At 42.6% G+C, this 19740-nt stretch overlaps 1 protein-coding gene across 1 annotated transcript in view; it reads left to right on the top strand.

Moving 5' to 3' along the window:
* The window catches only part of znf296 (zinc finger protein 296), a 42299-nt gene extending 22895 nt beyond the window's left edge, over positions 1-19404 (top strand). The window contains exon 3 of the mRNA XM_061973047.1: positions 16578-19404. Within this exon, the coding sequence (XP_061829031.1) occupies positions 16578-18214 (1637 nt within the window). The 3' untranslated portion in view covers positions 18215-19404. The remainder of the gene's footprint in view (positions 1-16577) is intronic.
* Positions 19405-19740: the final 336 nt, after the last annotated feature.

Here is a 19740-nt window from a genome sequence, read left to right as displayed (position 1 = left end):
CATATCTGGTCGACAAATGTAAGACTCATATCTGGTCGACAAATGTAAGACTCATATCTGGTCAACAAATGTAAGACTCATATCTGGTCAACAAATGTAAGACTCATATCTGGTCAACAAATGTAAGACTAATATCTGGTCAACAAATGTAGGACTCATATCTGGTCAACAAATGTAAGACTCATATCTGGTCAACAAATGTAGGACTCATATCTGGTCGACAAATGTAAGACTCATATCTGGTCGACAAATGTAAGACTCATATCTGGTCAACAAATGTAAGACTCATATCTGGTCAACAAATGTAGGACTCATATCTGGTCGACAAATGTAAGACTCATATCTGGTCAACAAATGTAGGACTCATATCTGGTCGACAAATGTAAGACTCATATCTGGTCGACAAATGTAAGACTCATATCTGGTCAACAAATGTAAGACTCATATCTGGTCAACAAATGTAAGACTCATATCTGGTCAACAAATGTAAGACTCATATCTGGTCAACAAATGTAAGACTCATATCTGGTCAACAAATGTAAGACTCATATCTGGTCAACAAATGTAAGACTCATATCTGGTCAACGGACACAGTGTCTTGCAGCAGTGCCAGCGTCCCAGAGCGCATGTTGAAACCTCCACGGTGTGGTGGTGTGCGCGCACGTTAGTACCAGAGCGCATGTTGAAACCTCCACGGTGTGGTGGTGTGCACGCACTTCAGTGGCAGTTCCTTCCTTTGTGCAATGCTGAAGGGGACTGACTGTTCTGTCCATCTTCTACAACATCTCTTGGGGTTTTTTCTAACCCCTTCCTCTGTTTGTCTGTTTGCACAACATGCCAGTGGAAGCACCAAAAGTGAATGTAAAGAAGAAAAAAATATATATGTATATATATATATATATATATATATATATATATATATATATATATATATATATATATATATATATATATATATATATAATATATGACAAATATACGAAAAATATAAAATAAAGGAAATAACTAAAAAAAAAAAAATACTATGTTCATGTTAATTTGACCATACAGTATTATGTCTTCAGAAAACAGCCTGTTTTGATACCTTTTAATAGGACAAATTAGTATAGTGTTGTATAGTATAGTGTTGTATAGTACAGTATAGTGTTGTATAGTATAGTGTTGTATAGTGTAGTATTGTATAGTATAGTGTTGTATAGTATAGCAGTGTATAGTGCTGTATAGTATAGCAGTGTATAGTGTTGTATAGTATAGTGTTGTATAGTATAGTGTTGTATAGTGTTGTATAGTATAGTGTTGCATAGTATAGTATAGTGTTGTACAGTATAGTGGTGTATAGTATAGTATAGTGTTGTATAGTATGGTGTTGTATAGTATAGTATAGTGTTGTATAGTATAGTGTTGTATAGTATAGTATAGTGTTGTATAGTATAGTATAGTGTTTTATAGTATAGTGTTGTATAGTATAGTAAAGTGTTGTATAGTATAGTGTTGTATAGTATAGTGTTGTATAGTATAGGGTTTTATAGTATAGGGTTGTATACTATAGTATAGGGTTGTATACTATAGTATAGTGTTGTATCGTATAGTAAAGTGTTGTATAGTATAGTGTTGTATAGTATAGTATAGTGTTGTATAATATAGTATAGTGTTCTATAGTATATTATAGTGCTGTATAGTATTGTACAGCAGTGGTCCCCAACCACTGGGCCGCGGCCCGGTACCGGTCCGTGAATCGATTGGTACCGGGCCGCACAAGAAATTAAAAAAAAATAATTTATTTTTTATTTTTTATTAAATCAACATAAAAAACACAAGATACACTTACCAACCCAAAAAACCTCCCTCCCCCATTTACACTCATTCACACAAAAGGGTTGTTTCTTTCTGTTATTAATATTTCTGATTCCTACATTAGAAATCAATATAGATCAATACAGTCTGCAGGGATACAGTCTGTAAGCAAGAATGATTGTATTTTTTTATGACCAAAAAAAAAAAAAAAAAGTGTTGTTTTTACAAAAAGGTTGGGGACCACTGTCTTAGAAGGCCAGGGCCCTATTGTTGGCCCGAGAGGGCCACCACAAACATCTGTTTCTTAGCTGCGGATTGTATGGGCCGTAATACACTGTTCCACCAAATGTGGCAGTAATGACAATATCAAACAAAAAAAAGCTGAAGCTTAAGTCAGAGAGAAGTTTCTTAAAGGGGAATTGCACTTCTTTGGGAATTTTGCCTATTGTTCACAATCATTATGAGGGACATTATGATTTTTTTTTGCATTCTAAATATCAAATACATGCGATCAAAAATCTGCTTACAAATGGAGCCTACTAAGCCCTAAAAACACCTCCAAAACCTCCATTGAGGTTTTACATACATGATGTATGGATATATGTAATGTAGTAACATTCATAATAACATTTAATATATACTTGATTTAAGTATATGTCATGTAGTAACATTCATAATAACATGTAATATATACATGATGTAAGTATATATGTCATGTAGTAACATAATCATTCATAATAATATGTAATATATACATGATGTAAGTATATATGTCATGTAGTAACATTCATAATAACATGTCATATATACATGATGTAAGTATACATGTCATGTAGTAACATTCATAATAACATGTCATATATACATGATGTAAGTATATGTCATGTAGTAACATTCATAATAACATGTAATATATACATGATGTAAGTATATATGTCATGTAGTAACGGGCACATTTATAATAATATTTAACATTTACGTATTTTGATCATTTTAAGCAAATGCATCATGACATTTGTTTTTTCCCCCTTCATCACTGATGATTACTCACTGAAGACTTTATGAGAGCAAACAAACATAATAAAACATCACTTACTGTATATTGTCTGCTGTCATTAGGATGCCGACTGTTAGGATGTTCATATATTCCCATTTAGATGAATAATGACTCATAATTGGCGAGGGGCGGGATGACCCAGCGTCTTTTCGTGTCGTCCTCGCCAGTTTCGGGTTCTAAATGGCTGTCAAAGTGTACCAACTTGTCGGAATACATCCTCGGACTTCTTCTGTCCAGGTGAAAGGCATGATTTATGATCTACAATAAACTTACAGGGAGCAGGGAAGCGAGGAAACAGCAGACCACTCAAAGATGTAAACATAGGGACACAGGAAGTGATCACAGCGTAGTTGGCCTGTGTTAGCGCTTATAATAACAACATCACTAATACTTGGTTAATATTCAAGTCACCAAATGTAAATTAGTATTGTTGGCGCTTTTTGAATGATTATTTTTTGGCTTTTATGGGTGGAAATGAGGAGCTCTCATTGGCTCTGCTGTAGAGGGACTTTTATTTATGTTTATTTAATATTTAGAATGCATAAAAAAAAGAAAATCCATCCGTCATAATAAATCTACTATCATAATGATTGTGAACGATAGGCAAAATTCCCCAAAATAGTGAAACTGCATTTTATTTGTATTCTATTTTCATTTTATTTAGTTAACATATTCATCATTGAATTTGTTTTTTTTAGCACAACACAATTATATGTAAATTAATTATTTGAGTCCATTCATATGTAGTATATTTGATTAGTACTTATTTTTCTAAGTCAATAATAAACAATGATAACTAAATAAATAATAATCTTTGTATTAACACGTTTTCATACCATTTGACAAAGTTGTAAACTGTAAGCAGGTTTGATGTAATTATGGACTAAGATTACAAAGTAAGATGACTAATTAAGTGGTAATTGAGTGGGCCTCGGACCCCTCTGTTTTGGAATAGTCGGGCAGGTTGAGAATCCCCGCTATAAAATGTTGTAGATTGTTAGATTTGTCGAATGAAATGTACAAAAAACAAAATTGTGTGGAAAAAAAATAGAAATGTAAAATGGATGGATGGATGAAAACTAGATGAGGCAATTCCTGAAGGAATGCTCCAATTCTGAAGTTGAACTGAAATGCTGACATAATGTAGTACAAATGTAAGAATAGTTTGAATGTTGGAATAGTTTGAATGTTGAAGAGTTTGAATTTCTAGGAAAAAACGGAATTTGGTGTGGAACTTGGGAAAGTGTTAGTTGGATGAGTGGAATGTGTTGATGTTGGAATGGTTTAAAAAAAATAATTGACAATTCATAGGGAAAATGTCTCTGAGAACTGGGAATTTTTGGAAAAATCCGGGAATTTTTTAAAATTGAACAATTAAACAATTTTGAACAGGCTGAATACTTTGAAGTTGGAACGGTTTGAATCGGATGAAAAATGTGGGAGTTGTGGAATTTTGAAAAATGTCCCATTCATTTCAATAGGAATTTCATGGGAATTTCGGGAAGAGCGGGAATTTTTTGGAAAAAGACTTGAATGTTCTGAATGAGTTGAAATGGTTGGTGTTGTAATTTTTCAAATCGGTCGAGAAATGTTGAAGTAGTAACATTTTTAATTGAGAAATAGTGTTAAGGAATTTCAGGAAAACCGGGAATTTTTCCAGTTAAAGAAACCCACTTATTTTTTGTCCTGATTAAGAGAAATGTTTTGACGGTGGAACGGTTGAAGTGGGTTGAAAAATGTGGAAGGAGTAGTCACCAGAAAAAGGATGGAAATAGGGCTTTGGAAAAACGAGAATTCTGGGAATTCCTGGAATTTTTTTAACTTTACAAAGTGATAGTTTGAATATCCAGGATAAGTGGAATATGTGGAATGTGGAACGGGAATTTTTCCGGTTCAAAAAACAACTTTGTTTTTTTGTTCTAATTAAGAGTTGTTTTGACAGTAGAACAGTTGAAATGCGTTGAAAATGTGGAAGGAGTAGTCGCCAGAAAAAAGGGTGGAAATAGGGCTTTGGAAAAGTAGGAATTCAGGAAAATCCTGAAATGTTTTTGAACGTGGAAAAAGGGTAGTTTGAATTTCCAGGATGTTGGAATGTGTTGAAGGTCGAATGGTTTGAATCGGTTGAAAAATGTGGAAGGAGTAGTCACCAGAAAAAAGGGTGGAAATAGGGCTTTGGAAACGCAGGAATTCTGGAAAATCCTGGTATTTTTTTTAAATGGAAAAAGGGTAGTTTGAATTTCCAGGATGGTGGAATGTGTTGAAGGTGGAATGGTTTGAATTGGTGGAAATGGTGGAAGCTTGAAAAATTCATTTTGAATGGGGAAAAATGTCCGGGAAAACCTGGAATTCTGGGAAATCTGGGAATTTTTGGAATTTGTCAAGGGAAAGCCCGCGATTCCCGAATTGGTTGAACAGTTTGAAGTTGGAACGCTTTGAATCGGGTGAAAAATGTGGAAGGTAGAGAGCGCCAAAATCCGGAGAAGAAGTTTAAATACAAACCCCGTTTCCATATGAGTTGGGAAATTGTGTTAGATGTAAATATAAACGGAATACAATGATTTGCAAATCCTTTTCAACCCATATTCAGTTGAATATGCTACAAAGACAACACATTTGATGTTCAAACTGATAAACTTTTTTTTTTTTGCAAATAATCATTAACTTAGAATTTGATGCCAGCAACACATGACAAAGAAGTTGGGAAAGGTGGCAATAAATACTGATAAAGTTGAGGAATGCTCATCAAACACTTATTTGGAACATCCCACAGGTGAACAGGCAAATTGGGAACAGGTGGGTGCCATGATTGGGTATAAAAGTAGATTCCATGAAATGCTCAGTCATTCACAAGCAAGGATGGGGCGAGGGTCACCACTTTGTCAACAAATGCGTGAGCAAATTGTTGAACAGTTTAAGAAAAACCTTTCTCAACCAGCTATTGCCAGGAATTTAGGGATTTCACCATCTACGGTCCGTAATATCATTAAAGGGTTCAGAGAATCTGGAGAAATCACTGCACGTAAGCAGCTAAGCCCGTGACCTTCAATCCCTCAGGCTGTACTGCATCAACAAGCGGCATCAGTGTGTAAAGGATATCACCACATGGGCTAAGGAACACTTCAGAAACCCACTGTCAGTAACTACAGTTGGTCGCTACATCTGTAAGTGCAAGTTAAAACTCTCCTATGCAAGGCAAAAAACGTTTATCAACAACACCCAGAAACGCCGTCGGCTTCGCTGGGCCTGAGCTCATCTAAGATGGACTGATACAAAGTGGAAAAGTGTTTTTGGAAACTGTGGACGTCGTGTCCTCCATACCAAAGAGGAAAAGAGCCATCCGGATTGTTATAGGCGCAAAGTTAGTTATAGGTGTATTAGTGCCCAAGACATGGGTAACTTACACATCTGTGAAGGCGCCATTAATGCTGAAAGGTACATACTGGTTTTGGAGCAACATATGTTGCCATCCAAGCAACGTTACCATGGACGCCCCTGCTTATTTCAGCAAGACAATGCCAAGCCACGTGTTACATCAACGTGGCTTCATAGTTAAAGAGTGTGGGTACTAGACTGGCCTGCATGTAGTCCAGTCCTGTCTCCTATTGAAAATGTGTAGCGCATTATGAAGCCTAAAATAGCACAACGGAGACCCTCGAACTGTTGAACAACTTAAGCTGTACATTAAGCAAGAATGGGAAAGAATTCCACCTGAGAAGCTTAAAAAATGTGTCTCCTAAGTTCCCAAACGTTTACTGAAATTCTAAGTTAATTATTATTTGCAAAAAAAAAATAAAGTTTATGAGTTTGAACATCAAATATCTTGTCTTTGTAGTGCATTCAACTGAATATGAGTTGAAAAGTATTAGCAAATCATTGTATTCCGTTTATATTTACATGTAACACAATTTCCCAACTCATATGGAAACGGGGTTTGTAGATGAATTTTGATGGAGAAAAGCGTGTGTGAATGTTTTGGAGCATTCACACAAAGACAAAACTTTAATGAAAAAAATTGAATTATTGAAAAATATGGGATTATGTGTACGCACTGTAGTTACATACAAAGACCAATTATAGAACAATCTAAACTGAGTGTTGTGAAAAATGAAAAGAAAGCTCACAATGAGGTTGCAAAGTTGTGATGGCTGACTTTTGTGACAAAGTAAGAACGTGTTGTTGCTGAGTGAAAGTGAAAGTGCAGTCATCACACAACCTTTCATTTTCTGCATCCAAGACATGCAAGGAGGCGGGGTGCAGACGGGGGGGGGTGGGGGGTGGGGGGGATTACTGGAGAGCCTGGTGCATCTGTCTCCTTCCTTTTTATTTATTCTCCTTGTTTGTTTGTTTTTTTGTTTTTTTTATTCATCTCCACCGCCTCCTCCTCCTCCTCCACCTCCTCCTCCATCTTCAACACACTTTTGCTTTGCCCTCTTTCAATTTCTCTCCGTCTTTCCTCCCCTCCCCTGCCTCCCCGGGGAAAAGAGATTCTGCCTGCTGCTCGTTAGCGCTCCCAGCCAATCTGCATTTTTAATTAGTAGTTATTGCTTCTGCTTAATATTCAAGTGCTACCCCGGGCCAAATGGGAATCCTTACAAAAAAAAAAAAAAAAAAAAAAAAAAAAGTGAGAGAGCGGAGGAGAAGAGAAAAGCGGCTGTGTATTGTGTTTCACTGCGGGACAAAAGCCACCGTCTCACCCCCACCACCCATCCTGCCGCCCCCTCAGGGATGGATTTGGGGGCGGAGGGCTTGGAGGATGGGTCTCAAGTACAATCCAAAGGGGTGACATATTTTCACGCCCGCCCTCCCTTTGCGCTACTTTATAATCTTTTTATCTCATTTTCTTTTTTTATCTCCTGAGTCCTGACCTACCTATCTCCTTTTCCTGCTCTCACCCCATTTTTTTTTTTTTTTTTTTTTAAAAAGCGTTCCAACTTCTCCTCCAGCGAGGTGAAGACGCCACAGAAACGGTTGCTCTCTTTTGCGTCCTTCCTCTCCTCCCCCCCTCTAGGAAAATAGGGAAGGATTTGACTGGAGGAAACATGAAAGAGGCTTATAGCAGTTGGCTTTGAACCTCTCCGAAGGAAAAAAAAATAAAGACAGAAAATATAGAACGTCCCCCCCCTCCTCAATTTGCAGATTGTCTCTCCAATTTTGATTAATGCAAAAAAGGCCTCATTTGTCAAAGCAGGCTGAGTCAGTAGCTCATTTGCATAAAGCATTCGTTTGCCACGTTCTGCTAATTAGCAATTTGCAGCTTAATTGGAAAGTGTCTCTTCGCTTAGGAGACAAAGCTATCCACGTATAAAAATATCTCCAGATGTACGCCTCCACGCCTCCTCGCCACGTGAAGTGTGTTCACAAAGTGTGGCGGGGGTTCTTGACAGTTTTGCACCGATGACGCCACCGATTCATCCATCGATTCTTTTTTTGGGTGTTTTTGCACTAAGCAAAGTCTTCACAAGCACGTTCGGGTGAGTTTGGTGTGAAAGAACGTGCACATAGCTACCTTATAGTCTCACTTTCTGTCGATGGAAGGGACAGGTGTCCTAATATCCATCCATCTTCTTCCGCTTATCCGAGGTCGGGTCGCGGGGGCAGCAGCCTAAGTAGGGAAGCCCAGACTTCCCTCTCCCCAGCCACTTCGTCCAGCTCCTTCCGGGGGATCCCGAGGCGTTCCCAGGCCAGCCGGGAGAGATAGTCTTCCCAACATGTCCTGGGTCTTCCCCGTGGCCTCCTACCGGTCGGACGTCCCCTAAACACCTCCCTAGGGAGGCGTTCGGGTGGCATCCTGACCAGATGCCCGAACCACCTCATCTGTCTCCTCTCCATGTGGAGGAGCAGCGGCTTTACTTTGATCTCCCCCCGGATGACAGAGCTTCTCACCCTATCTCTAAGGGAGAGCCCCGCCAAACGGCGGAGGAAACTCATTTCGGCCGCTTGTACCTGTGATCTTGTCCTTTCGGTCATAACCCAAAGCTCATGACCATAGGTGAGGATGGGAACGTAGATCGACCGGTAAATCGAGAGCTTTGCCTTCCGGCTCAGCTCCTTCTTCACCACAACGGATCGATACAGCGTCCGCATTACTGAAGACGCCGCACCGATCCGCCTGTCTATCTCACCATCCACTCTTCCCTCTCTTGTGAACAAGACTCCAAGGTACTTGAACTCCTCCACTTGGGGCAGGGTCTCCTCCCCAACCCGGAGATGGCACTCCACCCTTTTCCGGGCGAGAACCATGGACTCGCACTTGGAGGTGCTGATTCCCATCCCAGTCGCTTCACACTCGGCTGCGAACCGATCCAGTGAGAGCTGAAGATCTTGGCCAGATGAAGCCATCAGGACCACATCATCTGCAAAAAGCAGAGACCTAATCCTGCAGCCACCAAACCAGATCCCCTCAACGCCTTGACTGCGCCTAGAAATTCTGTCCATAAAGGTTATGAACAGAATCGGTGACAAAGGACAGCCTTGGCGGAGTCCAACCCTCACCAGAAACGGGTCCGACTTACTGACGGCAATGCGGACCAAGCTCTGACACTGATCATACAGGGAGCGGACCGCCACCATAAGACAGTCCGTTACCCCATACTCTCTGAGCACTCCCCACAGGACTTCCCGGGGTACACGGTCGAATGCCTTCTCCAAGTCCACAAAGCACATGTAGACTGGTTGGGCAAACTCCCAGGCACCCTCAAGGACCCTGCCGAGAGTATAGAGCTGGTCCACAGTTCCACGACCAGGACGAAAACCACACTGTTCCTCCTGGATCCGAGGTTCGACTATCCGGCGTAGCCTCCTCTCCAGTACACCTGAATAGACCTTACAGGGAAGGCTGTGTCCTAATATTTCAAGTATAAACATACAGTACCTCAAAAAAAAAGTGGGTACAACCCTCACATTTCAGCATGCAGTTATTTCAGTATCAGTCTTCCCAGAGGACAATACCATGGAGATGATGTACAGTACAGGCCAAAAGTTTGACACACCTTTTCATTTCAATGCGTTTTCTTTATTTTCATGACTATTTACATTGTAGATTGTCACATCAAAACTATCAATGAACACGTGGAGTTATGTACTTAACAAATAAAGGTGAAATAACTGAAATAATTTCTTTAAAAAAGCCACCTTTTGCTCTGGTTACTGCTTTGCACACTCTTGGTATTCTCTCCGTGAGCTCTAAGAGATAGTCACCTGAAATAGTTTTCGCTTCAGAGGTGGGATTTGAAGCTCATGGAGAGAATGGTAAGAGTGTGCAAAAACAGTCCACATCACCCCTGTTTGATCCAGTCTTCATTGGCTTCCAGTTAAAATCCGCATTGAGTTTAAGATTTTAGTCCTGACATTCCGTGCGTTGCATGGTGGGGCCCCTCAGTACATCACTGACTTGCTGTGCCCCTACTCTTCAGGGTCTTCAGGCCAGGGTCTTCTAAAGATCCCCAAAACTGGTTTTAAAACCCATGGAGACCTGGCATTCCAGGCTATTTAGCTCAACAGAGTCTGGAACAACTTGCACCAGTGCCTCCGTGATCTTGACTGTGTTGACACTTTGAAGAAACATTTGAAAACTTCTCTTTTTAGTAAAGCTTTTAGTTAATGCACATTTTAACTATCAATTTCAATCCACTTTGTATCCTTTTTATGATGTTGCCCCTGTTGTTTTAGTTGAATTCACCTCTGTTTTGTACAGCGCTTTGAAAGGCACTTTATGAATTAAATGTACTTACTTACTAGTAATCCGAGCAAAGGGTGGCTATTTTGAAGAAACAATAATATATATTTTTTTGTTATGTACATCAATCATCAATCAATCAATCAAAGTATATTTATAGAGCCCTTAATCTCAAGTGTCTCAAAGGGCTGCACAAGCCACAACGACATCCTCGGCTCAGATCCCACATCAGGGCAAGAAAAAACTCAACCCAATGGGATAACAATGATAAATCTTGGAGGGGACCACAGATGTAGGGAGTCCAGTCCATAGTGGATCTAACATAATAGTGTGAGAGTCCAGTCCATAGTGGATCTAACATAATAGTGTGAGAGTCCAGTCCATAGTGGATCTAAGATAATAGTGAGAGTCCAGTCCATAGTGGATCTAACATTATAGTGTGAGAGTCCAGTCCATAGTGGATCTAAGATAATAGTGAGAGTCCAGTCCATAGTGGATCTAACATAATAGTGTGAGAGTCCAGTCCATAGTGGATCTAACATAATAGTGTGAGAGTCCAGTCCATAGTGGATCTAAGATAATAGTGAGAGTCCAGTCCATAGTGGATCTAACATAATAGTGTGAGAGTCCAGTCCATAGTGGATCTAAGATAATAGTGAGAGTCCAGTCCATAGTGGATCTAACATAGTAGTGAGAGTCCAGTCCATAGTGGATATAACATAATATTGTGAGAGTCTAGTCCATAGTGGATCTAACATAATAGTGAGAGAGTCCAGTCCATAGTGGATCTAACATAATATTTTGAGAGTCCAGTCCATAGTGGATCTAACATAATAGTGTGAGAGTCCAGTTCATAGTGGATCTAAGATAATAGTGAGAGTCCAGTCCATAGTGGATCTAAGATAATAGTGAGAGTCCAGTCCGTAGTGGATCTGACATAATAGTGAGAGTCCAGTCCATAGTGGATCTAACATAATAGTGTGAGAGTCCAGTCCATAGTGGGTGGATCTAATATAATAGTGAGAGAGTCCAGTCCATAGTGGATCTAACATAATATTGTGAGAGTCCGGTTCCTAGTGGATCTAGTTAATATTGTGAGAGTCCAGTCCATAGTGGATCTAAGATAATAGTGAGAGTCCAGCCCATAGTGGATCTAACATGATAGTGTGAGAGTCCAGTCCATAGTGGATCCAACATAATAGTGAGAGTCCAGTCCATAGTGGATCTATCATAATATTGTGAGAGTCCAGTCCATAGTGGATCCAACATAATAGTGAGAGTCCAGTCCATAGTGGATCTAAGATAATAGTGAGAGTCCAGTCCATAGTGGATCTAACATAATAGTGTGAGAGTCCAGTCCATAGTGGATCTAAGATAATAGTGAGAGTCCATAGTGGATCTAACATAATAGTGTGAGAGTCCAGTCCATAGTGGATCTAAGATAATAGTGAGAGTCCAGTCCATAGTGGATCCGCTCGGGATGGTTTCCTGCTGACCCCACTGTGGACTGGACTCTTACTGTTATGCTGGATCCACTATGGACTGTACTCTCACAATATTATGTTAGACCCACTCGACATCCATTGCATTCGGTCTCCCTAGAGGGGGGGTTACCCACATATGCGGCCCTTAATCTCAAGTGTCTCAAAGGGCTGCACAAGCCACAACGACATCCTCGGCTCAGATCCCACATCAGGGCAAGAAAAAACTCAACCCAATGGGATAACAATGATAAATCTTGGAGGGGACCACAGATGTAGGGAGTCCAGTCCATAGTGGATCTAACATAATAGTGTGAGAGTCCAGTCCATAGTGGATCTAAGATAATAGTGAGAGTCCAGTCCATAGTGGATCTAACATAATAGTGTGAGAGTCCAGTCCATAGTGGATCTAACATAATAGTGAGAGTCCAGTCCATAGTGGATCTAAGATAATAGTGAGAGTCCAGTCCATAGTGGATCTAACATAATAATGTGAGAGTCCAGTCCATAGTGGATCTAAGATAATAGTGAGAGTCCAGTCCATAGTGGATCTAACATAATAGTGTGAGAGTCCAGTCCATAGTGGATCTAACATAATAGTGAGAGTCCAGTCCATAGTGGATCTAAGATAATAGTGAGAGTCCAGCCCATAGTGGATCCAACATAATAGTGAGAGTCCAGTCCATAGTGGAGCTATCATAATATTGTGAGAGTCCAGTCTATAGTGGATCCAACATAATAGTGAGAGTCCAGTCCATAGTGGATCTAACATAATAGGGAGAGTCCAGTCCATAGTGGATCTAACATAATAGTGTGAGAGTCCAGTCCGTAGTGGATCTAACATAATAGTGTGAGAGTCCAGTCCATAGTGGATCTAAGATAATAGTGAGAGTCCAGTCCATAGTGGATCTCACATAATAGTGTGAGAGTCCAGTCCATAGTGGATCTAACATAATAGTGTGAGAGTCCAGTCCATAGTGGATCTAACATAATATTGTGAGAGTCCAGTCCATAGTGGATCTAACATAATAGTGTGAGAGTCCAGTTCATAGTGGATCTAAGATAATAGTGAGAGTCCAGTCCATAGTGGATCTAAGATAATAGTGAGAGTCCAGTCCGTAGTGGATCTGACATAATAGTGAGAGTCCAGTCCATAGTGGATCTAACATAATATTGTGAGAGTCCAGTCCATAGTGGATCTAACATAATAGTGTGAGAGTCCAGTTCATAGTGGATCTAAGATAATAGTGAGAGTCCAGTCCATAGTGGATCTAAGATAATAGTGAGAGTCCAGTCCGTAGTGGATCTGACATAATAGTGAGAGTCCAGTCCATAGTGGATCTAACATAATAGTGTGAGAGTCCAGTCCATAGTGGGTGGATCTAATATAATAGTGAGAGAGTCCAGTCCATAGTGGATCTAACATAATATTGTGAGAGTCCGGTTCCTAGTGGATCTAGTTAATATTGTGAGAGTCCAGTGCATAGTGGATCTAAGATAATAGTGAGAGTCCAGCCCATAGTGGATCTAACATGATAGTGTGAGAGTCCAGTCCATAGTGGATCCAACATAATAGTGAGAGTCCAGTCCATAGTGGATCTATCATAATATTGTGAGAGTCCAGTCCATAGTGGATCCAACATAATAGTGAGAGTCCAGTCCATAGTGGATCCAACATAATAGTGAGAGTCCAGTCCATAGTGGATCTATCATAATATTGTGAGAGTCCAGTCCATAGTGGATCTAAGATAATAGTGAGAGTCCAGTCCATAGTGGATCTAACATAATAGTGTGAGAGTCCAGTCCATAGTGGATCTAAGATAATAGTGAGAGTCCATAGTGGATCTAACATAATAGTGTGAGAGTCCAGTCCATAGTGGATCTAAGATAATAGTGAGAGTCCAGTCCATAGTGGATCTGCTCGGGATGGTTTCCTGCTGACCCCACTGTGGACTGGACTCTTACTGTTATGCTGGATCCACTATGGACTGTACTCTCACAATATTATGTTAGACCCACTCGACATCCATTGCATTCGGTCTCCCTAGAGGGGGGGTTACCCACATATGCGGCCCTTAATCTCAAGTGTCTCAAAGGGCTGCACAAGCCACAACGACATCCTCGGCTCAGATCCCACATCAGGGCAAGAAAAAACTCAACCCAATGGGATAACAATGATAAATCTTGGAGGGCACCACAGATGTAGGGAGTCCAGTCCATAGTGGATCTAACATAATAGTGTGAGAGTCCAGTCCATAGTGGATCTAAGATAATAGTGAGAGTCCAGTCCATAGTGGATCTAAGATAATAGTGAGAGTCCAGTCCATAGTGGATCTAACATAATAGTGTGAGAGTCCAGTCCATAGTGGATCTAACATAATAGTGAGAGTCCAGTCCATAGTGGATCTAACATAATAATGTGAGAGTCCAGTCCATAGTGGATCTAAGATAATAGTGAGAGTCCAGTCCATAGTGGATCTAACATAATAGTGTGAGAGTCCAGTCCATAGTGGATCTAACATAATAGTGAGAGTCCAGTCCATAGTGGATCTAAGATAATAGTGAGAGTCCAGCCCATAGTGGATCCAAAATAATAGTGAGAGTCCAGTCCATAGTGGATCTATCATAATATTGTGAGAGTCCAGTCTATAGTGGATCCAACATAATAGTGAGAGTCCAGTCCATAGTGGATCTAACATAATAGGGAGAGTCCAGTCCATAGTGGATCTAACATAATAGTGTGAGAGTCCAGTCCGTAGTGGATCTAACATAATAGTGTGAGAGTCCAGTCCATAGTGGATCTAAGATAATACTGAGAGTCCAGTCCATAGTGGATCTCACATAATAGTGTGAGAGTCCAGTCCATAGTGGATCTAACATAATAGTGTGAGAGTCCAGTCCATAGTGGATCTAACATAATAGTGTGAGAGTCCAGTCCATAGTGGATCTAACATAATAGTGTGAGAGTCCAGTCCGTAGTGGATCTAACATAATAGTGTGAGAGTCCAGTCCATAGTGGATCTAAGATAATAGTGAGAGTCCAGTCCATAGTGGATCTCACATAATAGTGTGAGAGTCCAGTCCATAGTGGATCTAACATAATAGTGTGAGAGTCCAGTCCATAGTGGATCTAACATAATAGTGTGAGAGTCCAGTCCGTAGTGGATCTAACATAATAGTGTGAGAGTCCAGTCCATAGTGGATCTAAGATAATAGTGAGAGTCCAGTCCATAGTGGATCTCACATAATAGTGTGAGAGTCCAGTCCATAGTGGATCTAACATAATAGTGTGAGAGTCCAGTCCATAGTGGATCTAACATAATAGTGTGAGAGTCCAGTCCGTAGTGGATCTAACATAATAGTGTGAGAGTCCAGTCCATAGTGGATCTAAGATAATAGTGAGAGTCCAGTCCATAGTGGATCTCACATAATAGTGTGAGAGTCCAGTCCATAGTGGATCTAACATAATAGTGTGAGAGTCCAGTCCATAGTGGATCTAACATAATAGTGTGAGAGTCCAGTCCATAGTGGATCTAACATAATAGTGTGAGAGTCCAGTCCATAGTGGGATCATCTTGAGTGGAGACAGGTCAGCAGCGCAGAGACAAATGAGTTTTAAGATAGGACTTAAATGCTTCTACTGAGTACATAACTCCACACGTGTTCATTCATAGTTTTGATGTGACAATCTACAATGTAAATAGTCATGAAAATAAAGAAAACACATTGAAATGAGAAGGTGTGTCCAAACTATATATTAGAGTAGTCATGATACAGCTTGTATAGCTTCATTATCTATTTTTTATTTTTTTATTTTTTGGGGGCTCATTTAGCTACAGTAAGTGGGAGTAAGTCATGAAAATCTATAAGGGAATTCAGTGACATTGCAAAATAGGGAATAGAGAAATAGAGATAGAGAAAGCGGGGTTTCGAACTGCCAACCCTCTGGTTTTTGGATGACCCGCGATCACCGAGCCCCTACCGCCCCCGAAGTACTGTAGTTGAGCCATAGTATACCTTTTTATTTTTAACCATTTAAATCACGTCTCAGCTGTCCCACAAATGTGTTTAATGCATTAGGATGTGTAGTGAAGCCTGCTTCCCTCCCCCCCGCCCCTCTTTTTTTTTTCTTTTTTTGTTTTACAAAGCTGTCCTCTGTGAAGTGGGGGCTCATTTAGCTACAGTAGGTGGGAGCAGGTCATGAATATCCGTAAGGGAATTGCAAAATATTTGATTTGATTTGCTTTTTATTAAGGATCCCCATTAGCTGGTTGCCACAACAACCCACTAGTCTTCCTGGGGTCCACAAACTCAATACAATTACAAGTAAAAGCATATAATTATAACTACACAATAAAGAAACAAATAAAAGCATCAACAAGCAAGCAATTTATAGTCACAGAATATTAATTACCATATAATTATAACTACACAATACAAAACCAAACAAAAATCATCAACAAGCAAACTAACTTTAGACGACTGTTGACAGGCTGAAGACGCCAGCAAAGCCACTTCCCGCAGTTCTTTTGAGGCTTCGCTAACCGCGCTTTCTTGGTCTGTGTTCCAGCGCCCGAGGAGCCCTCCTACTTCACCTGCCTGCAGTGTGAGAGCGTGCACGCCTCAGCGTGGGCGCTGTTGCAACACGCCCAGCACACGCACTCCTTCAGCATCTACCTGGAGGAGGACGAGGACGATGTCAGAGCATCAGGGGGTCCTCGGGGGAATCCGCCGGTGGCGGCCACACTGGACCCGCGCCACCTGAGCCAGGCCCTCACCTCCGCCTTCCAGCCATCCGCCCTCCGTCTCGGTCGGCCTCGCCAGACGCACGTTGTCCTTGCCCCTTCCGACCTGCAGGCTCTGAACTTCTCCGAGCGGCTGCGGGAACTGGCCGAGGGCAACAATAACAACAGCAACAACCCATTGGGAGACGTGATGCCGTCGCCCTCCTCGTCCCCACCGGCGGCGTCCCCCTTCCCCCAAACCGGCGTCGTTCACTGCGAAATGTGTGACCACAGCTTCCAGTCTCAGCGTGCCCTCTCCGCCCACTTCCGGACTCACACCTGCCAGAGGCCGTACCACTGCGGCGTGTGCGGCCAAGCGTTCTCTCAGAGCGGCCAGCTCGCGCGCCACATCAGGAACCACCACCGCGAGGCCGCAGGTGGAGGGGGCGGGTTTGAACCTGCGGACATGGTGGTGACGGAGGGCGCCAGAGGGAGGTTTCAATCGCAGCCAGGAAAGGTGGCGATGGACATGAGAGCACAGGGCGCCTCAGAGTTGGACATGACGAAGCACCCCGCCATTGCTTCCGCCCCGATGTTGCTGCCCTCGCAGGCCCGACCTGCGGACAGACCGCTGCTGAGGCTTTACCAGACCCAGAGGGACGGCGGCGGCGGCGAGGAGGAGGCGGAGGGACAGGGGGAGCCCCGGCATGCCTCGCCCTGTGCCAGCCCCTCAGAGGGCTCCCTGGAAAGTGGCGAAACCGGGGGCAGTGGCGAGAGCGGCATCGCCAGCGGAAACTGCACACCCAAACGCCCCGAGATGAGCGAACGGGCGCGAGGCATTGGCGAGTGGGAGACGGAGCGGGCGGAGATCACTGACTTCAGTTCGGCGAAGGTCAGCGAGGCGGTGCAGGAGTGGCAGAGAGAGAACGAGCGCAGGAGCGGCAGCGCCGGAGGAGGCGGCACCGGCGTGACCTCCGGCTCCTCCGCCAAGAAGAAGAAAGACGAGGCCTGCGAGTACTGCGGCAAACAGTTTCGCAACAGCAGCAACCTGACCGTGCATCGCCGCAGCCACACCGGCGAGCGGCCGTACCGCTGCGGCCTCTGCAACTACGCCTGCGCGCAGAGCTCCAAGCTCACGCGCCACATGAAGACGCACGGCGCCCAGGGAGCCAAGGCGCCGTTTCTCTGCCAGCTCTGCGCCGTGCCGTTCACTGTGTACGCCACCTTGGAGAAGCACCTGAAGAAGGTGCACGGTTTGAGCCACGCCAGCGTAGGCGCCTACGCCCAGGCTAGTGCCGCCGACACTTTGGCTGCCATGAAGGCTGAAGAGGCGGCGGCGGCGGTCGTCGTAAAGATGGAGGAGGAAGAAGCCAGTTTGGATCAGATGGAAATGCAGGGTGCAGTAAACATGGAGAAGGAAGGACATAGCCAGGAGGGGAGCAGAGGAAGTCCAAATATGGTGGCCTTGACTCCTGCACCCTGAGACCTTTACAATAAACTCTGTACAGGACTGGAGTAGCCCTTCAAAATAAAACCCATTGAACTGACAAACCCGTAGAAAGTAGCAGAACTGAAGCAGAAACTCATATGCAAAAAGCTGCAGGCTGAAAACAAAAGTGCCTACTTGAGACCGCAGAACAAAACAGGACATTCAACCGGGGGCATTACCAGCGCTGTGGAACAGGAAGTGAGCTGCCACAGTCCACGCCACCACAGGAAACCCCACACACACATTGTCACGCTGCAAACGACTCAATCGAGCGACTCGTCTCTTCACTGGACCGGACAGGTGACGACGGCCACAGACCGTCGTGGAGACAAATGAACAATATGGTGGCGGATAGAAACAAGGAAGGTCTTCTCTTTTAACGACTTGGAATGAAAGCAAACATTGTCTGTCTGCAGTTTGTCAACCTGGGCTCTTTTTTTTTTATTTTATTTTAAGGCGCTTGTCACTTAAGGTCATGTTTACAGGGCTCGCAGGGGCCCAGCAAGGTTGTGTCAGACAGACGTTCTCATGAGCGAGGATCCACAGGATGACTTTCTATGCATACCAACTGTACTTGGCCCACCTATAACGTGTGAAACGGGTGTAAATTATGTTTCTGTCGGGTGTCCTTTATTTTGTCCGCTGTTGTTTACATTTGTAAAATGTCCAACCGCTTAAGAGACTTTGTGTATTTTTCTAACGCTTTCTAATTTATGAATGCAGCACCTTGATGGTTGGCTACCAGAGTGGTGAGGCCCACTTTGGTTGATTGGAGCACTTCGGAGAGTTTGAATGTTTTGTGTGTCTTCTGCTTGTCCCGTGATCTTGTGTCCAAAGCATGACTTTTCCCGGTCATAACTGCCATGTCCGTGGCTCGGTTTTGTGACCAAAACTCATCAAGTCCAGAGCGCCACCAACTCATTATGTGATTTTCCATTTTTTTCGCTTATCCGTATCAGGGACACCAAAAGAAATGTGTGTTGTGTAAAAGCAGTGTAACTGTTCAGGGATCACGTGTTGTACATAGACTGACAATCGTTGCTGTTGTTATTACTGTTGTTATTATATTATAACTAACTGCCTGTCACTGTTACATCTTCTCCTGTCCATTGTCTTCCTTTTTAGGCTCGACACTCCATTTTACAATCTTGTCCTGATGAGCCTTAATAAAGAGCTGAGGTGTATTTGGTTTGCATTGTGCAGTCTGTTTCTTCTTTTGAAGTGAAGTGAATTATATTTATATAGCGCTTTTCTCTAGTGACTCAAAGCGCTTTTACATAGTGAAACCCAATATCTAAGTTACATTTAAACCAGTGTGGGTGGCACTGGGAGCAGGTGGGTAAAGTGTCTTGCCCAAGGACACAACGGCAGTGACTAGGATGGCGGAAGCGGGGATCGAACCTGCAACCCTGAAGTTGCTGGCACGGACGCTCTACAAACCGAGCTATACCGCCCCTCTTAGGCAAACTAAACCTACCTGAATTCAAGTGTTTTTAATAGCTTCTTCAACCCCAGAACAC

This window comes from Nerophis lumbriciformis, linkage group LG17, assembly GCF_033978685.3.
Source record: "Nerophis lumbriciformis linkage group LG17, RoL_Nlum_v2.1, whole genome shotgun sequence".
NCBI lineage: Eukaryota > Metazoa > Chordata > Actinopteri > Syngnathiformes > Syngnathidae > Nerophis > Nerophis lumbriciformis.
Note: the sequence above shows the minus strand (reverse complement) of the source record. Positions and strands in the feature narration are given on the sequence as shown.